The following is a 19,678-nucleotide window of genomic DNA, read 5'->3' as shown; positions in this document are numbered from 1 at the left end:
GGAGGAAGGAGAGGGGTGACCCCGAGGGGGTGCTCCTGCCCCCACCCCTCACTCAGCCCTGCCTTTCCCCTGGCTCCCGAATCCCCTCATCTCCGACGTCTGGATCCCCAATTGCTCCTCTGGTTTCCCTTTTTGGCCCCCCCCACCCCACCCCCCAACTCCAAGTATCTGGTCTTTGTTCCCTGAACCCTTGGTGGTCTGCTTTCTGCCCGCCCCCCACCCCCCCGCCCATCCTCCACCTCCCCCAGCCCCCTGGCTCCCAGTATCCTGTGTGCAGATACCCTTTCCCCATTCTCCCTCCCTCAGACTTGCACCTCAGCCCCCCTCCCACCATCCCTTTGGCTCAGCACCCCCCAGTACCTCTGACCCACTCCCCCCAGGGGATGGACAATGAAGCAGGTGGAAGGGGGAAGGGATGGGAAGGAGAGACCCCCAGAGATATCAGTGCAGGGGGTAGAGGGGGGGGAGGCTGGCTCAAGTCCCTGGGCAGGAATCCCTAGTCATGAGGTGGAGAACCTGGCCTCCTGGCAGGGGTGAAATGAAGGCCTGAGGTCCAGGCTCCTAATGAGTCCTGGGGGAGGGTGGGGGGCACCCAACTAGCTGTCCTTGAGAAGTAGCTTCTCCTCTGGGCAGCGGAAGGGGCCAGGGGGCCCGGCGGCTGCCAGCCGGGCACAAGCTTCAGGGGAGAGCTGGCGGCAGGAGCGCAGGTCTAGGCGGCGTAGGCGCGGGCAGCGGCGGAACAGCGGGAGGCAGTGGTCCGTGAGGCGGTGGCAACCTGGGGATGGGGCAATGGCAGCTGAGACCAGGAAGGTGAGTAGCGGGTGCGCACGGACCACAGGGACCAAAAGGTTAGCACGATGGACAGACAAGGCACCACGCTTACCGGCGAGGTTGAGGTGCACCAAGGTCTCTCGGAGCGGGGAGGTGGGGGCCGTGAGGAGGTGGACGCTGGGATCCCCAACGTGGGCGCAGTGGCTTAGGTCCAGGGCGCTCAGCTGGGGTGCGTGGCGCAGCAGAAGCCGCAAGGAGGCATCCGTTAGCTCCAGGCCGGCCAGGCGTAGCTCAGCTACCCCCTGCAGCCGCCCACGGCTCTCCGTTTGCCCTGAGCAAGCAGAGAAGAGGTCAGCCTCCTGGCTGCTGCCATCCCGGCACCAGCTGTGTCTCCACACTCATCCTTCACCACCCCCCTAAACCTGCTCCCACTGTAAGGGAACCTCGACTTGCATTTTCTACGTGGCTCATGGCTTGCTCTTCTCCCCCAAACACACACAACTCGACATCATTTCATCTGTCCAGTGCTCACACTGCCTCCTCAAGGAGGCCTTCCATGATTACCCCACCTGAAACTATAACATTCCACATACTCAAACCCCTTCCCTGCACTTTTCCCTCTTTTTCTCACCATCTGACATATTATATATTTTTCCTCTCGTCCCACTAGAATGTCACTTCCATGAAGGCAAGAATTTCTGTCTGTCTTGTTCTTGCTCTGTGCCCAGGAATTGGGGCATAGGTGCTCAATATGTAGTCACTCATCCAACAAATGACATCCCCGATGGAACTGCCATCCCAGCAGGCTCCTCTGGCACATCTCGCTCCTTCCATGATCAGTGGAGTCCCCATCTGGATCCCTTCACCACTCCTGCCTGAACTCCTGCCCCAGCCTCCTCACTCACTCATCCAAAGAGAGCCGTTCTCAAACGCAAATGGGACCACATCCCTCCCCTGCTAAAAACTTTCCAAGGGCACCTCAGAGAAGTCCAATCTCCTTGGTAGAACATTCCAGTTCCTACAAGGTCTCACCCGTCTCAGCTCCAAACTCCTCTCTCTCCCTGCCAAATACTTGGGCCAAACTCCACAGGGGACCCTACCCCAAGAGATTCTGCCTGGGGCCACCTGTGCTCAATCCCCTGCCTGGCCAGGGTCCCTGGCTTTCTGGTCTGAGCTCAGAGGTCTCCTCCTCCTCTCTCTCCGGGGAAGAAGAGCACCCACCCCTTATCTCTGCACCCAAAGCTTTCCATTTATTGTATCTACCACAATCCTGCATTTCCGTTTTTGGTTTTTGTAACTTAATTCCCTTGGTGCACCAGCAGCCACTGCTTGAGCACGCACCATGGGCCAGGCAGCAGCTAAGTGGCTGCCTGCCCCTAGGCCAGCGGCTCTCCAACTGGAGAGGCTTCTGCATCTCCCTGGCAGCTGGCCCTGCCCCCAGAGTTCAGGTAATCTAAGGTGGGGCCTCAGAGTTTATTTTCCTAATACTTTCTCCAGGGAATTCCCTGGCAGTCCAGTGTTTACAACTGTGCACTTCCACTGCAGGGTTCGATCCCTGATTGGGGAACTAAGATCCCGCATGCTGCCTGGTGTGGCCAAAAAAAACCAACCAAACAAAAAAAACCAAGTTCTCCAGCGATGTTGAGCTGCTGGTCCACAGACCACACTTTAAGAACCACAGCCTTGGGAGACAAGTTCTCTGATCATCATTCCTGTTTACAGATGAGAAAACTGAGGCTTCAAATCACTAAACAGTCTATCCAAGATCTGAATTAACAGAGCCAGGACACCAGGCCTGTGACTCTAAGTCCAAACTCTTCCCACAGCGCTATCTGCTTCCCAGACACCAGCCTAGCCCCTAAATAAACTAGATCAGATGTCATAAAGTCAGGAAGCTAGCCTACACAAGTGTTCTGTGGTGTCTGCATAGTGCTAAAAATTTTCTCAGTGACTGATGCTACATAAAAGGACTTTTTTTTCTTTTTCTTTTGCCATTCCATGCGGCTTGCAGGATCTTAGTTTCCCGACCAAGGACTAAACCTGGGCCCTCAGCAGTGAAAGCTTGGGAGTCCTAACCACTGGTCTGCCATGGAATTCCCAAAAGGACATTTTTGTTGTGGAGCACGGACTCTAGGCACATGGGCTCAGTAGTTGTGTCATGTGGGCTCAGTAGTTGTGGCGCATGGGCTTAGCTGCTCTGCGGCATGTGGGATCTTCCCGGACCAGGGCTTGAACCAGTGTCCCCTGTGTTGGCAGGCGGATTCTCAACCACTGTGCCAACAGGGAAGTCCTCAAAAGGACATTTTTATAAAGAAATTTTTGATATGGAGCTTTTCCTTGAAAAATTGTCAGCTCTGTCATCACTGGGCTACCCCTTTCACCTGATGATGAAAGCTGCATGTACTCCCTAATGTCCTGCACCAAGCCCACCACTTCTGTAACCTGCCAGGCCACCAAGTCTGTGGGCACCTGACTTGGCAAGCTCTGAATTCTACCTTTTTTTTTTTCTTTGAGGAGCTGAGAGCCTGGAAAGTGGATATATCTGCAGATGCCCTCAACCTCAGGCCACAGGTAAGAGCCAATAGAGGGAAGCAGAGGAAAGAGAGGTCACGTGTGGCTGGGGTGGGAGAAGTGGGCATCAGGGAGGATTTCACTGAGGTGGGCCTTTGAGCATTTGAACATGTGGAGAGGGAACATGGGAGGGAAGTGTAGCTAGGCAGAGAACAGCAGGGGCAAAAGCAAGGAAGTAGGAAAACATTCAGTTTTGCTCCAGGAATGCTGCATGAAGCCAGGGAGCCAAGATGATAAAGGTGGGTGTAAAGTCTCAATGAGAATTTAGGCCTTGGAGGCCTGGACAGCTCACCTTTGCAAGCTCCTGAGAAAGGGACTTACACTGAAGTGAATTGAAGCAGGAGGAAATGGAGTCAGTCTGCCAGACAACCGGCACTTTCTCACCTCCTGGAATGCACTGTTCCCAATGCTCAGTCCAACTCCAGTTAAGAGTGGGCAGTGGGTGAGTGCTCAGGTCTGGCTCTCAACCCCTCTGGACCTCTGGGGCCTCATCCAGAAAATGGGAAGAATCCTAGTTCTTCCTCTACTCCCCTTCCAAAACTGCTGTGGAGGGGTATGGGGTGGGAAGAAGGGAGCCATGAAAGAGAGCTGTGAAAGCAAGGTGCTGGGGTGAGTGGACGGTCCTCACCCTCACAGAGCTTAAGAATCTTGTGGGAGGAAACAGATTTTAATCAAATCATTTCACAACGGTACAGTGATATGCTGGGAGGGGACTGTTCTCTAGAAGAGGGACTGTAATCTCAATGGGGGATAAGATCATGGAGGGCTTCTAGGAGGAAGTGACATTTACACTGAGGCCTGAAAGACGATTAGGTGTTCATCAGGTGAAGGAGGATAGAGCATTCTAAGCAAAGAGGAGTGGGCAAAGGCCCTGGGACTGGAGGAAATTTGGCAAGGAGGCTGATGTGGCTGAAGTGTAAGGACACCATAGGTCAGTGGGAGCCAGACCAGGCTTTATCGACTGTGGTAAAATACTGATCTTCATCCAAAGACCACCAGGGAGCAATGAGAACGAGTGTAGAGCATGGGGTGAGGTGGAGAGATCTGACCTTCTGGATAGTTCACCGGCTTCATTATGGAGAACAGACTGGTGGGGGCCAGAGAAGATGCCGTATCCCATCACCTGGCTAGAGCTAGACAAAGAACCCCAGGCCTCAGCATCCCCACCTCACACCTCCGTATGATCCCCAAAGTGACCAGGCCTGTGCTCATCTGACCAGCCTCAGTTCCCAGCATCCCCCTTTGCCAATATGGTTCTCACATCCCATAAAACTGTTTATTCCTGCCTCACACCCCCTGGGAAAATGCTGTCCCTTCCAGGACTCAGTTCAAATAGCACCCCCTCAAGGAGGGCTTCTCTCACTGCCTTCCTGCCCACCACCCGCCCCCCCGACCACAGCTCCCACCATGTCACGCCATAACCTTCTACTAATGAGTCTCTCTCTTCTGCATGACTGGGGTTCCACCCGGGCAGGGAATGGGTCTGACTCAGTTTGAGGTCTCCAGGGCCCTACACAGGGCCGGACCCAGAACTATGTGTGCCATAAAGCTGACTTTACCTGGCAGGGGACCTGGGCCTGACCAGGTGAAGAGGTGGCTGGTCTGACTTGGGAAATAAAACTACCACCTCCACACAACCTCCCAAGTCAACTGGCTCTCTCTTTCTGCTCTGTTCCCTCAGCAAAATCCTTATCTTTTTACTGTAGGACAAGAGGATCTAGGGGCCAAATCTGTTGCTCAGTCATATTTTTGCTGGGTCCACACATGAATTTTAAAAGAATCTGAATTAATTGACATCATTTAAAAACCAGGATATTTCACAGAAAATCCTTATTTCTGGCTCCTCTTGACAAATGGAACTGACCAGCCACACTGGGCCTGCATTCCTCCACAGCAGCCACCGCTGCTCCCTCTGGCGAAGGCTCTCCAGTAGTGCCCGCCACACCCAGAGACTTCACTCACAATCCCCTGGCTTCTCCCAGAATTCTGTGTCATCCTCCTGTCCTATATTGTGTTTCATCCCATAATCATGTTCCCCCTAGAAGGCAGGGGCTACATCCTCCTCATCCTGTTCCCTCAGCTCTGAACATAGGGCCCAGCACACAGCAGGAGAGTGAACGAATGAACAATGGCCAAGCAGGGCCTGTCTACTCAAACTCATGTGTCCCGTCCTTTCTTCAAATTCTTTAATACCCAGCAGGAGTCAGAAGAGACCTTGGAGGCCTCATACCCCCACCTTGTCCAACCCCTTCTACAAAGGAACGAACAGAGGCTGCACCTGGTTTGGTGTCCGGTGGAGGCAGCAGCAGCTCTCGGAGCTGGGAGTCTTTAACATCCTCAATCCAGCGGAGGTCCAGGAGCCGCAGGGCCGGCAGTGGGGCTGAACCCAGGGCAGAGACGGAGAGCCAGGAGCAGCCAGAGAGCACCAGCTCCTGCAGGCCTGGGGGCGTCGGGAAACTGGTGCTAGGAGGACTCCGTCCCAGGTCTGTCCCCCTCCTCCCCCAGTCCTGCCTCACCACCCAGCACTACCTTGCAGTCGGTTCAGAAGCCACATGAGCTGCTTCTTGGAGACACCTGTCCAGCTGAGGTCCAGAGCTCGAGGCTGGCGACGAACCACACCACTAAGCATGGGCGGGGTCAGCGACTTCCGCCGGCTCAGGTCCATTCGAGGCCACAGACGCTTGTCGTAGCACCTGTCGGCCACAAGGGGAAGACAGAGACCTCAGTCCTCAGCTCGCAGGGAGCCCAGAATTCCCCACCCCCATGCTACCGGGTTCACCCCAGCTCTCTCCTGGTCCATATAAGATAGCAGGGAGGGCAGGAAGCCCCAGGACCCAGGCCAAGAGCATTGGGCTCAGGGGTCAATTCCATCACTAACTGGATGTGAGACCTTGGGCAAGTCCACTCCTCTCTCTGAGCCTCAGAGGCCTTGTAGAGATGACAGTCCAGACTCAGCCTGCCCACAATGTTGTTCTAAGCTCAAATGGAGTTACTATAGTTAGCGGGCCTTACAGCTGCTAAAGCGCTCTGCCGTTCTGCCAAAGACACCCCCCCACACACACTGTATTTGATGGAGCCCCACAGAGATCTTTCAGCAGCCCCCCATCCCCTGCCTTGGGCTTCTTATGGTGGCTGTGGGCACTTCTCATCCTCTACTAATTTCTGCCCTTGATCCGCGTGTCTGCCCATCCTGAGGACCAGCTGTCCACGGCTTGACTTACAGCCCTAGTCTCTCTCTTTGATCACTGTATCCCTCCAACTAGAATGGCGGCTCCACAAGGGCAGCCCTGGCTTCTTTCCCTCAGCAGCCCCAGTGCCCAGCACCGGGCCAGGTGCACCGTACATTACCTGTGGCATGAATGGATGATGCCAAGCCAGTGTGAACCACTCAGAGCTCCCACAGAGCACCCCCTACAACACACCTCATTTATGGCTTCCCATTTATTCACTCAGTCAGTGTTTATGGAAGGCCTAGTAGGTCCCAGGTATTGAAACTACAAAGATGAATGAGGCCTCAACAAAGTGAAACAGGTTTGTTTGATCCTGATCCCAGAATTTCTGAGAGCCTTGAGTAGTCCAACATGCAGAGCCCTGGAGAAGGGCTTCCCAAACTTATTTTACCAGGGAACCCTTCCCCATCTATCCCAAGGTCATCTACTAATACTGTGCAGTACACTGAAGTTCCTCAAGACTCAGTTTGAAAAGTTTCTTCTAGTACAGTAGTTCAAAGCCATGTCAGGAAATTCCCACTGGGCTAGATGAACTGTGTCAGAAGCAGCAGGGGTGAGGAGGGATGCAGGAAGCTGTCTCTTACCTCCCTCCCAGCCCCCATCCTGGAGGCTTTCCCTTCAAGAAGCCCTGGGCTGGGGCAGTGATGCCCAAACTCTAGTCATTCGCTATCCACTCATCTGCAGAACATGAATTTATGTTTAAATTGATTCCCCTCTTTGAACTTAAAACCAGTATTGTTTCACATAAATATGTTAACCTTAGAAATAAACACCATAATAACAGGCCAGGGTTACTAAATTCTAGCTAGGTGTTGCTATGGCTTTCGGCTACCATCTAAAGACTGTTTTTATTAAACATAGAGATAAGTATTAGAAAGGTGTTAAAGATATAATAGCACCCAATAGAGAGATTTCCTTTTCAAAACTATCAATAATGGAAGGATTAAGCCATGTTTTTGTGCCACTTACAACTGCCAGGCACACTCCGGAGCCCCGGGTGACATTTTAGGGAAAGCTGGAAGCACAGACACTAAGCCTTCAATCTGAACAACTCCACCCACCCCTCTGTCCCACCTGCCACCTCCTACCATTTCCCCCCTCTTCTGGCATTCTAGCCTCTCCCTCTCCTGGTTCCGCCCACTCAACCAATAAACATTTGCAAATCTCTCCAATTCTAAAAAGGAAAAGGAAAAAAACAAAACCCAATATAACCCACCTTCAACCCAGCTTCTGCCCCTAGGTCCTGCCCCTTTTCTCCATCCCACTCCATCCAAAATCTCTCTCTGCTCACTCCGACCCAGTCTTGAGTTCCAGCTCAACTGCCGCCACCACCTTGAAGCCCTCCTGTATCCTCCACGGCTAGAAGGGAGCCCTTCCCCCTGGGGGCAACACACAGGCCACCAGCTGTTTCTATATCGTACTCCACAAGAGCCAGGACAAACCACCTGCCCGCCTATAGACACACGCTGTTTGGTGCCAACACATTTTGGCACATGTGTGACTGACACAAACACCAACCACCCCAGATCACTCAGGGCTCAGTTCCAGTGCTTCCTCTTCCAAGAAGTCTCTCCTGACTTTTCCTGGCTGTAGCTAATTTGTCCCTTTGCCCTTAGACGACCAGAACACTGGGTTTAAACCTCAGAGTGGCAGCCAACAGTCACTGAGGGCCCTACTGATACTAAGTGTCCAGGCATGGAACAGTGAGAAAACAGGGGGGTGACAGATAAGTCCACAGTAAAACTAAGGCAACAAGAGACATGATAAGAGTCAATGAGAAACTGGGAGGGGGAGCTTCCCAGGGAGACAATGCCTGATCTGAGACTTTAAGAAAGGCAGTAGTTAGGACTTCCCTGGAGGTCCAGTGGTTAGGACTCTGAGCTTCCACTGCAGGGGGCACGGGTTTGATCCCTGGCCGGGGAACTAAGATCCTGCCTGCTGCGCAGCGCGGCAAAAAAAAAAAAAAAAAAAAAAAAAAAAGGAAGGCAGTAGTTATTCCGGTGAGGGGAGGAAGATGATGTGAGTTCCCGATGAGGAAGAACCAGTATCCAGGCCCAGTGCACAGAGAGAAAACGGAGAGCTCTGAGAACCTGAAGCAGCAGGAACAAAGGGCAATTCATCATCTCCCCTTAACGATGAGGATGACGATGACAGTCACTCCAGCACTAACATCTAGTGTTCACTGAGGGTTTACTGCATTCTGTGCACTAAGCATTTAACCTCACAACAGCCCTAGGAGGTGAATACTAGTCTCCTTTTTAGAGGTAAGGAAAATGAGGCCCAGGGAGGTTAAGAGACTTATTCAACGTCCCACAGCTATTAGTGGTAGGGGAGCCAGGTAGTAAACCAGGCTAGTCTGGATCGAGAGCCTGAACTCTGAAGTGGAGAAGAGGCAGGGGTGAGGCTAGAGGAGGCCCAGGGTAGGGTGCCGTGACAAGGAGGGCTGGAATGCCAGGCTGGACGGTCGTGGCCACAGAGCTCAGAGGTGAGGAGTGTGAGCTGCGGGGATCTACATCCCAGCTCTGCCACCTCAGTGCTTTGAGTGAACTTAGGCAAGTCACTTGCTCTCTCTGGGCCTCCACTTTCCATACCATAAAATGGGGTAAAGGCACCACTTATTTCAAAGGTTTGCTGCAGAAATGAAGGGAGAGGAAATTAACTATAGTTCCATTTTTTTAAACGATGATTGAAAAAAACTAAATGAAAGACGTTAAAAAAAAAGGAGAAGGGAGATAGTGCAGGACCCTTCTGAAGAGCTTCTCTAAAAAGAAGAAGTGTTTAGTGCAGTCACTGTTCATGTCCAGATGTCCAAGAGGACCGTGGAAGTTCGCTGTGAACGTGACAAGGAGCCATAGCCAAGTTCTTTCTAGACTAGAGAATGACACTTAGGCAAGAGGTCAGAAGAAGTCTGAGGCCAAAGCATACATCAAGCCAGGGGAGGTAGAACTTGATGTTCGAATGCCTTACCCCATTCCCTTTCCCCTTGACTCAACACCCTGACCAAGTCAGCACCCTACTAAGCCCACCTCCAAATCCCCAAATTCGAGTACAAAAACCTCCCTCTTGCAGAGGCCCTCTGGGGCCACAGAGCCAGACCATCCCAAACTGCCACCTGTAAGGAATGCACAGCCTCCTGGCTCCAACCGAAGACAGTTCTAGTTCTTCCTTCTCAGCTCTCTGGGCTCCCTGCTGCCACCGCTGTCCTCCAATCTGTCCACCTCTAAGTCTTTACTCCTAACCCCAACTGCCTTGAACCTGGGGTCTAGTTCCTTCCTTGCTCATTCCCTCCGAAGTCCCAACCCTCTTCCCTGTGACTCAGCAGCTCCCCCAGGCCTGGTCCACCCGCCCTCCCTCCACTCACCTGGGCAGATCACTCTGCCTCCCGTTTCCAAGAGAAGATGGAAGGCACCAGACAGGAAAGCCTGACACCTCCTGCTCTCCCACCTACAAATTTCTCTCCCACTCCACCTTCACTACCTCTTTCCACACTATCCTGATTTCCTCCCTTTCGTTCATTCACTCATTCGACAAGTGTTTTTTCAGTACCTACTGTATGCCACGGATCTTAGAAACTAGGGACACAGCAGAGAACAAACAGATCAAGTCCAACCTCAACTCCAGGCGACCTGGCTCCAGTGCCCTCACCCCCATGTAGCACAGCCAAAGATATCAACGCCTCCTTGTAGCGAAATCCAACTGCCGCTTCTGGTCCTTGGCCTCTCATGACCTCTCGTCAACACCCGACCCTGCTCATCATTCATTCCTTCCTCAACCTCTCTCCCTCAGGACACACTCGTGCCCTCGATCTCTCTCTACCTGTTCTTTCTCTAACTCACAAATGCTGACATTCTGATTTCTGCCCTCTTCCTTGAAGTCGCTACCTATAGGTTAAAAACTCCCGAACTTGGATCTTTCTTTTAAGCATCAGACCTGTACGTCCAGCTGCTCTCTCTCCTGTTTGTTCCTGACTGGCCCAAAGGCCTTTCAGACCAAACACGGCAAATCTGAGCTCTTGGCTTTACCCTGGAACCTGCCCCTCCTCGGTATTCCCAAGCCTGGGCCATGGCATTGCTGCCCACCCAGGCTCATGGACCAGAAACTCGGTTGAGAGTCACCCTGCTTGCTGCCCCCACAGCCATTCAGTCACCAAATCCAAGCCATTCTGCTTCTTAAAAAGTTCCCAACTCCAGTCCCTCCTCTCCATCCTCACTGCCCCTGCTTCTGCGCCTAGGCTGGCAGAGCCTCCTGACTGGTCCCACCGTGCCCCCTGCAGGCCCTTGCTCCGCTTCCCCTCATCCTTCTCATCAAAAGCCACTACTTTATTGAGTGTTTAGCACCCTTCAGGTACTGTGCTACTAAGTGTTTTGCAAGAACCACCTCATTTTATCCCTACAAGGTATTGATATGAACCCAGACTACAGACAGGAAAAGGGAGGCCTTGATAGGTATAGCTATCCACCCATGGCCGTTTCATCCAGGAAGTGCAGGAATCACAGCTGATGAAACCCACGGGTGCCAGACTCCAGGGCCCAAGCTGGAAACCACTGTCCAGTCCAGCTTCTCTGCTTCATCCGCCTCCAGTCCCAAGTCTCCCCTTGAGGCAGAAATCAGGTCCTCTTCAAGCTCTGGATCCCATGTGCCAAACACAGGGCTGGCCCTGATGAAGAGGCCTCAGCAAACATTTCCTCAATTATTACTTGAGGCAAGGGCGGTGATCCCCAGCAACTGCTGTAACTATTTGCTTCTATGTTGCAGTTTGACTGGGAGCTCTTCAAGGGCACAGATCTGTGTTCTGAGAATGTGCTTTCAGTAAATATTTATAGCTGAGTGAATGATAATGATTGCTGTTAAGGCACTGAGAAGTTTCTCTTTCCTAAGTACTGTCCTCAATTCTTTATGTATATTAGCTTATAAAAACACTAGGAAGTAAATGCTTTGGTTCCCCTGTTTTAACAGATGAAGAAATTGAGGCATAGAGAAGTTCAGAAACTAGCTCGATAGCATACAGCTCATCAGAGGAAGAGTGAGATTCACCTACGGGTAATTTACCTCCAGAGCCTACCTTCCTCTCTTCTTAGCTCTATAGCTTCCACGGAGACCAGAAAATATGAACAAGCACCCCAAAATCCTTGGGAAAAGACTGGGGTTTGAGGTCGGCCCCTAACTACACTGTGCTCTCAGGTGTCCCTCATTCCCCCACCTCGCAGGGCTGTTATCGTGAGGAGCGCATCAGCCAACGTTTACAAAGTGCCGGACAGGATGCCTGGCCCACGGTAGGGGCGTGGGCAAGGGTCTGGATTTACTCATTTAATAAAATGTTTTCTGAGCACCTACACTACCCTTTGTCCTGTGCTCAGAACATGAAGCTAAAACAGATACAGTATCTGCCCTGAACAGTTTCATGGGAATGTGAAAGTGAATGAAGTATTGTCAACACGCAGCAAGCCTCTATGTGCTCTTTTGGGGTGGGGGGTGGTGTATGGAGGGAGGAGTGTTGTAGGAGTTTGATGGAGAGGTGGGGGGGCGGGTGTTGCCAGGGGCAGGACCAAAGAGGAAGACCAGGGGTTTGGGAAGATGCCCACCATTTCTGTAGAAACAAGACTCAGAAAGCAGTGGGGAGATGGAAGCAGGGTAGGCAGAGGGTGCTGGTGGTGGCTCCAGGCCACAAAGAAGTTCCAAGCAGTATTAGGAGGCCCAAATATGGCTGCCTCTGGGAGGACAGAGGCCACTCGGCAAAGGGCTTTCTTATGTGTAAGTGGGACCAGCAATAAGACTGTCCTCAGCAGAGGGTGGTGAAAAGCAAGTGAGATGATGCAGGCCCAGCAGTCAGCACTATGCTTGGCACATGCTAAGTACTCATAAATGACCGTTATTAAGAGGAAACGTTCTGGAGCCAGAAGGACTGGGCTCAAATTCCTGGTTCTACTGCTTTCTCTCCACATGACCTTGACCTCCGCTTCATCTAAGAATGGGAGAACAGTACCCACCTCACAAAGTTGTGAGGGTTCAGTGAGCTCATATACAAAAAGCGGCCTGTACATAGTCAACACAGAAGTACCACACTGCAGTACGTGCATCCTACAGAAGCATTATCATTACAAGAGCAAGGGCCAGGGAGGCTCCGGGATCTGTTACAGGTCACACAGCCAAGCAAGGAGCGTGTGGGCAATGGAACCCAGGCCTGTCCAGGCCACTCACCAGCGGCTCCAAGTCCGGCAGACTCGCATGCAAATGCATAGCTCTCGGGGCCCGAGGTGCTGGAAGACTCGAAGCCAGGCGGCTCGGGGCAGGGGGTGGTCGGATCCGGCAGCCAGAGGCAGCGTGTCGGGCTCAGGGCTTCGAGGTGGGGGCCGCACCACATGCCGCTCCAGCTGTGGGGGCCGGGGCGGGGGGGCGGGGCCCAGGGGCCAGCTGAGGAGGGGTCCCCCACTGCCAGGGCGCACAGCCCGCCGCCCCCCGCGGTTCTCCTTCTCGCCTGAGCTGCCCCGGGCTGGCCGTCGCCCATTCCGGGCCTCCCCAGGAGCCTCATCCTCACTCAGGGATGTGCCTGACGAGTCGGAGTCCGAGTCGGAGTCTGACGAGGACGAGGAGGTGTCAGGCACCCGCTCCAGCAGCTGGCACATCCGCTTGAAACGCTCTAGCTTCTCCCTCTGCGGTGATGGGGACGGCACCGCCGGGCCCTCCGCAGAGGCCAAAGGCGGCTTTGGTTTCTGCAGGGAGAGAGGAAGGCTGTTCTAGGGCCTGGCACATACCTCCCCACCCCCTATCCCTGAGGAGTCACCAAGGGATGAACGGCCTGAGGGACAGTCCTGAGTTCCAGCCCTGGCTCTGCTCCTGAGTGACGTGAGGCCTCAGTCAAGCCATGGCCCTCTCTAGACTTTTCACTTGCCTTATCTGTCACATGAAGGCGCTGATCCAAAGAATTAAGTCTTATGGGACTCACTAGCTTATGAGTTTCCAAAAGCAGTGAGGTGTGGAGAAGTTACAGATCTAGTTTTGAGTACTGGCTGGGCTATCCATTCTCTGTGTGACATTGGGAAGCCCCTTTCGAACACCTACAACATGGAACGTTGGACCAGACAATTTCAAGTGTCTCTTCGATGATGTGAGAGTAACAATGACTATCTGGCCCTGGGTGGAGCCTCCCATCCTGACTCATGACATCCTCACAGTGCTGGGATGGAGTGGGCAACTTGGGCCACTCTTTTTAGACATGAGGAAACTTAGGCTCAGAGATTATGGCGCTTGCCCAAGGTTACAAACTGATAAAGGGCAGAGGCAGAATTTGAACACAATCAGGCAGACCCTGGCATTCAGTGTGTCAGTGCAAAGTGACATCTGAATTCTAGCTTTGCTGTGTGCCCTTGGACAAGTCTTTAAACCTCTCTGGGCCTTATTTCCCTCGAATCTAGTACATTTTCAGTTTACAAAGCTCGTTTACTTTAATGTCATTAAACAGCTCGGTGGCATAGATGGGGTAAGGGAGGTAGTATCATCTCCATTTCACTGATGAGGAAACTGAGGCTCAGAGCAGCTGACAAGTTGCCAAGACCAATCAGGGAGTCAGTGGCTGAACAGGGACTTGAACTCAGTTCTTTCCCCTTTAAGGTCTGGAAAGACAAGGCAAATGGGTCAGATGATACCCCAAGGGTTCTTGGGAAATCCGGGGCTCTTGTGGCCTGGCCCCAACCCACTCTCCCCCTCCACTCTTCCCAGAGGCCCAAACGCCCATCATGGCCAAGTGGGGCTAGGGCAGGACAACGTAGGCAGGAAGGGACAGATTTCTGTCTTCAGGGTGGAGGGTGGGGCAAGGAAAGGTGGGAAGGGGAGGGAGGAGGTCCCCGGCACACCTCCCAGTTCTCGGGAGGGAGCCCAGGGTGGCAGGACGAGAAAGCCTGGCTCGGATTCAGAACCCTGGGGGGCAGAAGGCCGGGGCCGCCTGGGTCCGATCCTCGGAGGAGGCAGGCGTCTCCACCCACCTTCTTCAGGTGCCTCTCTCGGCCTCCTTTCACCTACCAAGGCAAGAAGGAGATAGGGGGAAAGGGAGAGACGCCATTAGCCCCACACTGTCCACAAAAACTAAGATCTATGCTCTCCTCTCAGACTACAAATCCCAGAAGCCCCCATCTCAGGGAGAACTCTGAGCATGCTCACCTTGTAACCAGTGTCTTGGCTCACTGAGCATGCTCTCATCTCCTCTTTCTTCCCCCTCAGGCCCTTTCCAGCCCCTCCTTCCTCCTCTGCAGCAGCTAATTTGAGCATGCTCTCTGCCTCTTCCCTAAAGCACCCAAAGCTTCCCTGTCCAGTGCCATTTGCCTCTCACCTGTACCTCTCCACCATATTGAGCACACGGCATCCTCCCACCAACAATTCCTGAACTACATCTCCCTACAATCCCTGGGGGAAACCCATGAAGCACTATCTCCCAGGGCCCCCTCCCCTCCAAAAGGAACGGGACTACAGCTCCCAGAATCCCTTAGGCTGGACCTAGTGAGCATGCTCCCTGGCTCACCTTTTTCCTTGGGGTAGGGGGCTCATTCCCTGCCTCCCTCTCCTTTCTTTTGGGGGGCCCAGGCACGTCCTCTGGGGGGGGCCCAGCAGGTAGGGGACCCTTGCGCCTGGGTGGGGGTGGTGGAAGTGGCGGCTCCTCCGTCAGCTTCCATCCACTCCCCAGGCTGGCGCCTTCCTCGCCGTTGTCAGCCCTGCGGCGGCCTGGTCCCTCACCTGAATCCTGGGGAGATGGAAGCTGGGGGTGAGGCTCTGCACAGATCCCCAACCTCCCGCATACCCAGAGCCTAGCACCCAGACAAGCCTCAGCCCCTACCTTGCTGGTCCGGCCTTCCTGGGTGCAGCGAGGGCACTCCCAGCAGTTGGGGATCTCTGCATTGATGACACCCTCAGCCTTCCCCATCTGCAGGCAGAGGGCAGGGAGTGGATGTCAGGTGCCAGCAAACTCCGAGGCAGCCTAGCCCACCTCCTTGCTCCCCGACAATCTGCCCTACCCCAGCCTCCAGGGTCCCCAGGGCCATCACCTTCAGGCAGCCAGGGTGGACGATCTCGTTGCAGATTGTACACTCCATGAGGCTCAAACCAAATTTCTCTTCCTCTCCCTCCACTGTGTCCTCCTTCCCAGCCTCCCCACACAAGAGGCATACAGCTGTGTGTGGGAGCACAGGCTGTCGGGGGAGACGGGGCGTCAGGGACCCCAAAAGCAAGCAGCAGGAGAAAGACCCTTCTTTCTGGGGATCCTGGCCAGCTGCTGGATGAGGTTCAGAACCCATGGGCCAAGCTGGGTCAAATCCTGAATTTGCTCCTTTTTGGCAGTATGACCTTGAGCAACCGATTTAACCTCCTTATGTCTCTGTCTCTCCATCTGTAAAATGGGGCTAGGAATTTTTTTCTTGCAAGACTGTCATAAAAATGAGATAATGCAGGAAATGTAGTTGATACATAGTTGTTATTACTGCTGTGATCATTGCATCTGGATCCAGGGCCTCTATGACCCTGAAATTGTAGCTGACTTTGGGAAAGAAAGAAGACTATAGGCAAACATGACAATAATACCCAGAGAGGGCTGGAGGGAACACAGCAGCAGCTTGGGGTGATTCTGAGTTCGCTCAGTGAACAGTGCAAGGATTGCCCTGGACCCCATGATAAACCCGGTTTTGGCAAGACCCCTGGGAACACTAAAGGCAGCTGGCTGGTCCTAGAAAAAGGAGAGTGGCCTTCAGACAACATGACTTTGGGAAAATCAGTGGTAATATTGAGTCATATAGAGAAGGTTGTGAGGCAGGCTCAAGGAAGCAGCAGGTGGGGAAGAAGGAAGGAAAATGAGGCAAGGGTTGGGGGAGAAAGGAGGAAAAGGGAGGGGCTGTGGGGTAAAGAGACCAACAAGGAAAGAGTGGCTGCAGGAAAAAGGGGAGGTGGCGGCATGAGGGGGACATAGGATGCAGCTGGCTCCTCATGGCTGCTGGGGGAGGACCACTCTCTGGAGCCCTGGGAAGCTCAAAGGATGAGGAAGCTGGGAGGAAACCCATGTTTCTTGGATACCTACTGTGTGCTGGGCCTTGTAGCACGTACATTCATATCCATGCTGTTTAACCTTTACAACTCAGCAAAGGAAACATTTCACAGAGAAGGTACCTTGAGGTTCAAAGTGATTTGCTCAAGGTCACACAGCGGGTAAGACTGGCCTCAAATCCAAGACCACTCTAACAGGTGAAAATGGAGGCCAAAGAAGGCAAGACCTATTCACAGGGCCAGCACTGGGAAGGGGTACAAGAGGGCCTGAGCTTTCTATGGGTCTGTACCTCTGAAAGTTGGGAAAAGCGTGAAGGTACAGAGTGGGATGGATTCTTCTGTACACCCTAACACTGGCCCCAGCTTGAAGCTGAGAACAAAAACGGGCCTGGTGAATATTTGAACAAGCCAGTGAATGAACGAGTGAACAAACAGCAACTTTACACTATACTCTAAGGAGTCACCACCAGCCACCCAGAAAGGCGCTGGCGCTGGTTGGGGAAAGGTGCCCGGAGCCCCAGGCGTGCCCGCTACGGCGGGGGCAGAACTCACGGCAGTGCACTGCCGGAGCAGGCACGACTGCTTCATGCGCCCGGGCCCCCCAAACTTCTTCATGTCTCGGCAGAAGTGGCAGTCCCCGCACTCAGTTCGCACACAGGCCCGGCAGCGGCGGCAGCGGGTTCGGCGTCGGCGCGCTCCGGCCCCCGGCCCCCGGCTGCTCGACGACATTGGGGGCGTCAGCAACGCCGAGGGCTGTGGGTGGAGGGTGGCAAGGTCAGGGGCCCACTGGGGCCCTGGCCGAGGAGACTCCTGGCAGCTTCCCCCACTCCTAGGCAGCCAGAGCTTGGCTTCCTACCCAGGGAGACAAGGAACAAGGAGGTGTCCCTCCTGCAGGGGGTGAGGGGAACCACTCCATCTAGACAAGGCCGCTCTCTCCCTGAAGCAGCTCACCCGGGCCCTCTGGGAGCCCCCAGAACTGGCTTCCTGAGCTCACTCCTGCTCTGACACTTCATCGTGCCCCCCTGCCTAGGCTAGGGAGGACAAAAGGTCACTGAGAGGGACTTGGGCCCTCTCCACTGACATCCCCACAGCAAAGCTCCTTGGAAAGCCAGGGGCTCCTTGTCTGTGGGGTTACCTTAGACAGGTCCCAACTCTTCCCCTGTTACCCAAATATGCTCCAGCCCATGTGCTCCCCAATATAAAATGCCCCAGATTTGGCTCCCAAATACCCACAGATTCCTGGGTGGAAGCTCCAGACCTTTCCTACTCCCTCTCTTCTCTCTTTCATAAGCTACTAACACCGAATCTCTCTTCCCCTAAAATCTAGATTTCCTCACCGGATTCAATGGTATCCTTCTTCCCTAACCCAGTCCCTAAAGAGTCACTGTGTTGCCCAACTTCCCAGTGCTCGGAAATCCTCCCTGAGATGCTGCTTCAGAGCCCCTCCTCAGCCAAAAATCTCAACTCCTCTGCTCCCCACAGAGCTCCGTCTGCTCTAAGACAGCCTCCTCATGGGTCTCTCAGGTCAACCTGGGCAATCTCCCAGATTCCCTGGGATTCTCGAATCCAGCCTGACATCTCCACAGAACTCAAGATGGGCTCAGTCCTACATGTGCACCCCCCGCCCCAGCTTCCCAAGCTGCTTTCCACCCCTAATTGTCTAGAATCCCTTGGGCTCCCCTTCCCATGGAAACCAGATCCTCCAAGATCCCATACAGGCTCAGCAGGCCTGGAGGGTCTCTTTATGGCCAGAGTCTTACCCCAGCTTCCCCCTTTCCAGGGACTTCCAGACCCATCCATGGGGGGAAGGGGCCCTCCAGCGCTCCAGGGGAGGGGCCTTGGAGGGCGGCGACTGCAGGCGGGGATGGGGGTCTGCAAGGGGAAGCAGGGTCTAGGAAGGAAGGCCAGTTCCCCAAGATTGAGAGGTAACAGGAAGGAGGGTTGTAGATGAGGAGTTTGGAGCAAAGAGAGGGTGAGGCTGGGGGCGGGTAAGGTAGAGAGGCCGGGCTGAGGATGAATGGGACTGGGAGCTGCCCAGGTCTGGGGGTGAGAAGGAGCCGCATGAACCCACCTCACACGTGTCCCGGGAGCCATCTCTCCCTTCTCGGCAGCTCCCGGCGGGTCGGCGGCCATCGGCGGCGGGGGGGCCGGGCGGCACGGGGCGCGAAACGCTCAGAACGCCGGGGTCCACGGCCCCCCGAGGGCGCTCGGCCCCTCCCTCCGGCGGAGGCCGGGACGGCGGCGAGTGGAGATGGGGGACGCCGGGGGCGAGGCCCTCCCACGGGCTGCGGCGCGGCCCTTCCAGGGGGAGGTCCTGCTCTGGGGGGCTTAGTCCCTCAGCCCCCCCAGGCCAACGGGGGCTTCTCGGGCGCAGGGTGCACAGCTTCTGCCCGGGCCCCACTCAGTCCGGGGGTCCGAGTCCCAGCTCCCCTTCCCCCACCCCGACCCGCCTCTCCCCGGCGCCCACGGCCCTTTAACTGGCCCCTTCCCGGCCCCCACGGCCCAGGGGTCCTGAGCCAGGCCTGGGCCCCCCCACCGTTTCCGGGGTTCAAGCCCCGCCCACCGCCGGTTCCCGGGGAGGGGGGGGTCCCTGTAACCTGCCCCCCTCCCCTGGGCCCGCCCCTGGCCTGCGGCCCCCTGCCCGACTGCTACGGGGCGAGCAGAGGGGGGTGAAGGAAGCTGCTCGGCCCCGCCCCCCCAGCCTGCGCGCGCCCCCGCCCTCTCCCCCTCCCCCCAGCGCGCGACCCTCCGGAGATAGGGATTTAAATAAAATTTGAATAAATCCCCTTCCTCAAGGAGGAGGCTGGAAGGAAAGGATGGAAAGGGGCAGGAAAAGGGGGAGGGGGCAATTGGGATGTCTCAGCCCCCCTGGTCCCCCGGCCCCGCGCTGCTTCGGCCCGGGGCCCTGGCCGCCTCTCTCATCCCTCCAGAGCTCCTTCCTCCTTCCTCCTCTCTTCCCCCTCCCCTCTCTCCTCCTTCCCTCCTCCTCCTCCTCTTTACTCCCTCCTTCTCCCAGAAGAACCCCGCCCCCTGCCCCCTCCTTCCCCCACCACCTCCACTTTCCAGGACTAACACGCGCAGGGCAC

General features: G+C 54.8%; 1 protein-coding gene across 2 annotated transcripts; it reads right to left on the bottom strand.

Moving 5' to 3' along the window:
* Positions 1 to 327: 327 nt before the first annotated feature.
* FBXL19 (F-box and leucine rich repeat protein 19) lies at positions 328 to 18,976 on the bottom strand. 2 transcript variants are annotated; one of them, XM_059036204.2, is made up of 11 exons: positions 18,664 to 18,976; positions 17,145 to 17,345; positions 15,605 to 15,748; positions 15,397 to 15,483; positions 15,085 to 15,303; positions 14,423 to 14,584; positions 12,771 to 13,282; positions 5,872 to 6,035; positions 5,621 to 5,782; positions 884 to 1,102; positions 328 to 775 (listed from the first exon to the last, which is right to left on the bottom strand). In XM_059036204.2, the coding sequence occupies exons 2-11, from the start codon at positions 17,319 to 17,321 to the stop codon at positions 597 to 599; spliced, it is 2,025 nt and encodes a 674-aa protein (XP_058892187.1). In that variant the 5' UTR covers positions 17,322 to 17,345; positions 18,664 to 18,976; the 3' UTR covers positions 328 to 596. The 2 variants fall into 2 exon arrangements, with proteins under 2 accessions (XP_058892187.1, XP_058892188.1); XM_059036205.2 differs by having other exon boundaries at positions 329 to 775; positions 14,552 to 14,584.
* Between the last annotated feature and the right edge of the window lie 702 nt (positions 18,977 to 19,678).

This window comes from Kogia breviceps, chromosome 14 (assembly GCF_026419965.1).
Source record: "Kogia breviceps isolate mKogBre1 chromosome 14, mKogBre1 haplotype 1, whole genome shotgun sequence".
Taxonomy (NCBI): Eukaryota; Metazoa; Chordata; class Mammalia; order Artiodactyla; family Physeteridae; genus Kogia; species Kogia breviceps.
The sequence above is the reverse complement of the archived record's forward strand: the minus strand, read 5'-3'. Positions and strand labels throughout refer to the sequence as shown.

Excerpts from the sequence above, each read along its gene's own strand:
- FBXL19 (XM_059036204.2), bottom strand. The coding sequence starts at position 17,321 with ATGTCGTCGAGCAGCCGGGGGCCGGGGGCCGGAGCGCGCCGACGCCGA. Across the intron at positions 15,749-17,144 it reads TGCTCCGGCAGTGCACTGCC|CCTGTGCTCCCACACACAGC; the intron begins GTGAGTTCTGCC and ends CTCCCCCGACAG. Across the intron at positions 776-883 it reads GGTGCACCTCAACCTCGCCG|GTTGCCACCGCCTCACGGAC; the intron begins GTAAGCGTGGTG and ends CCCCATCCCCAG.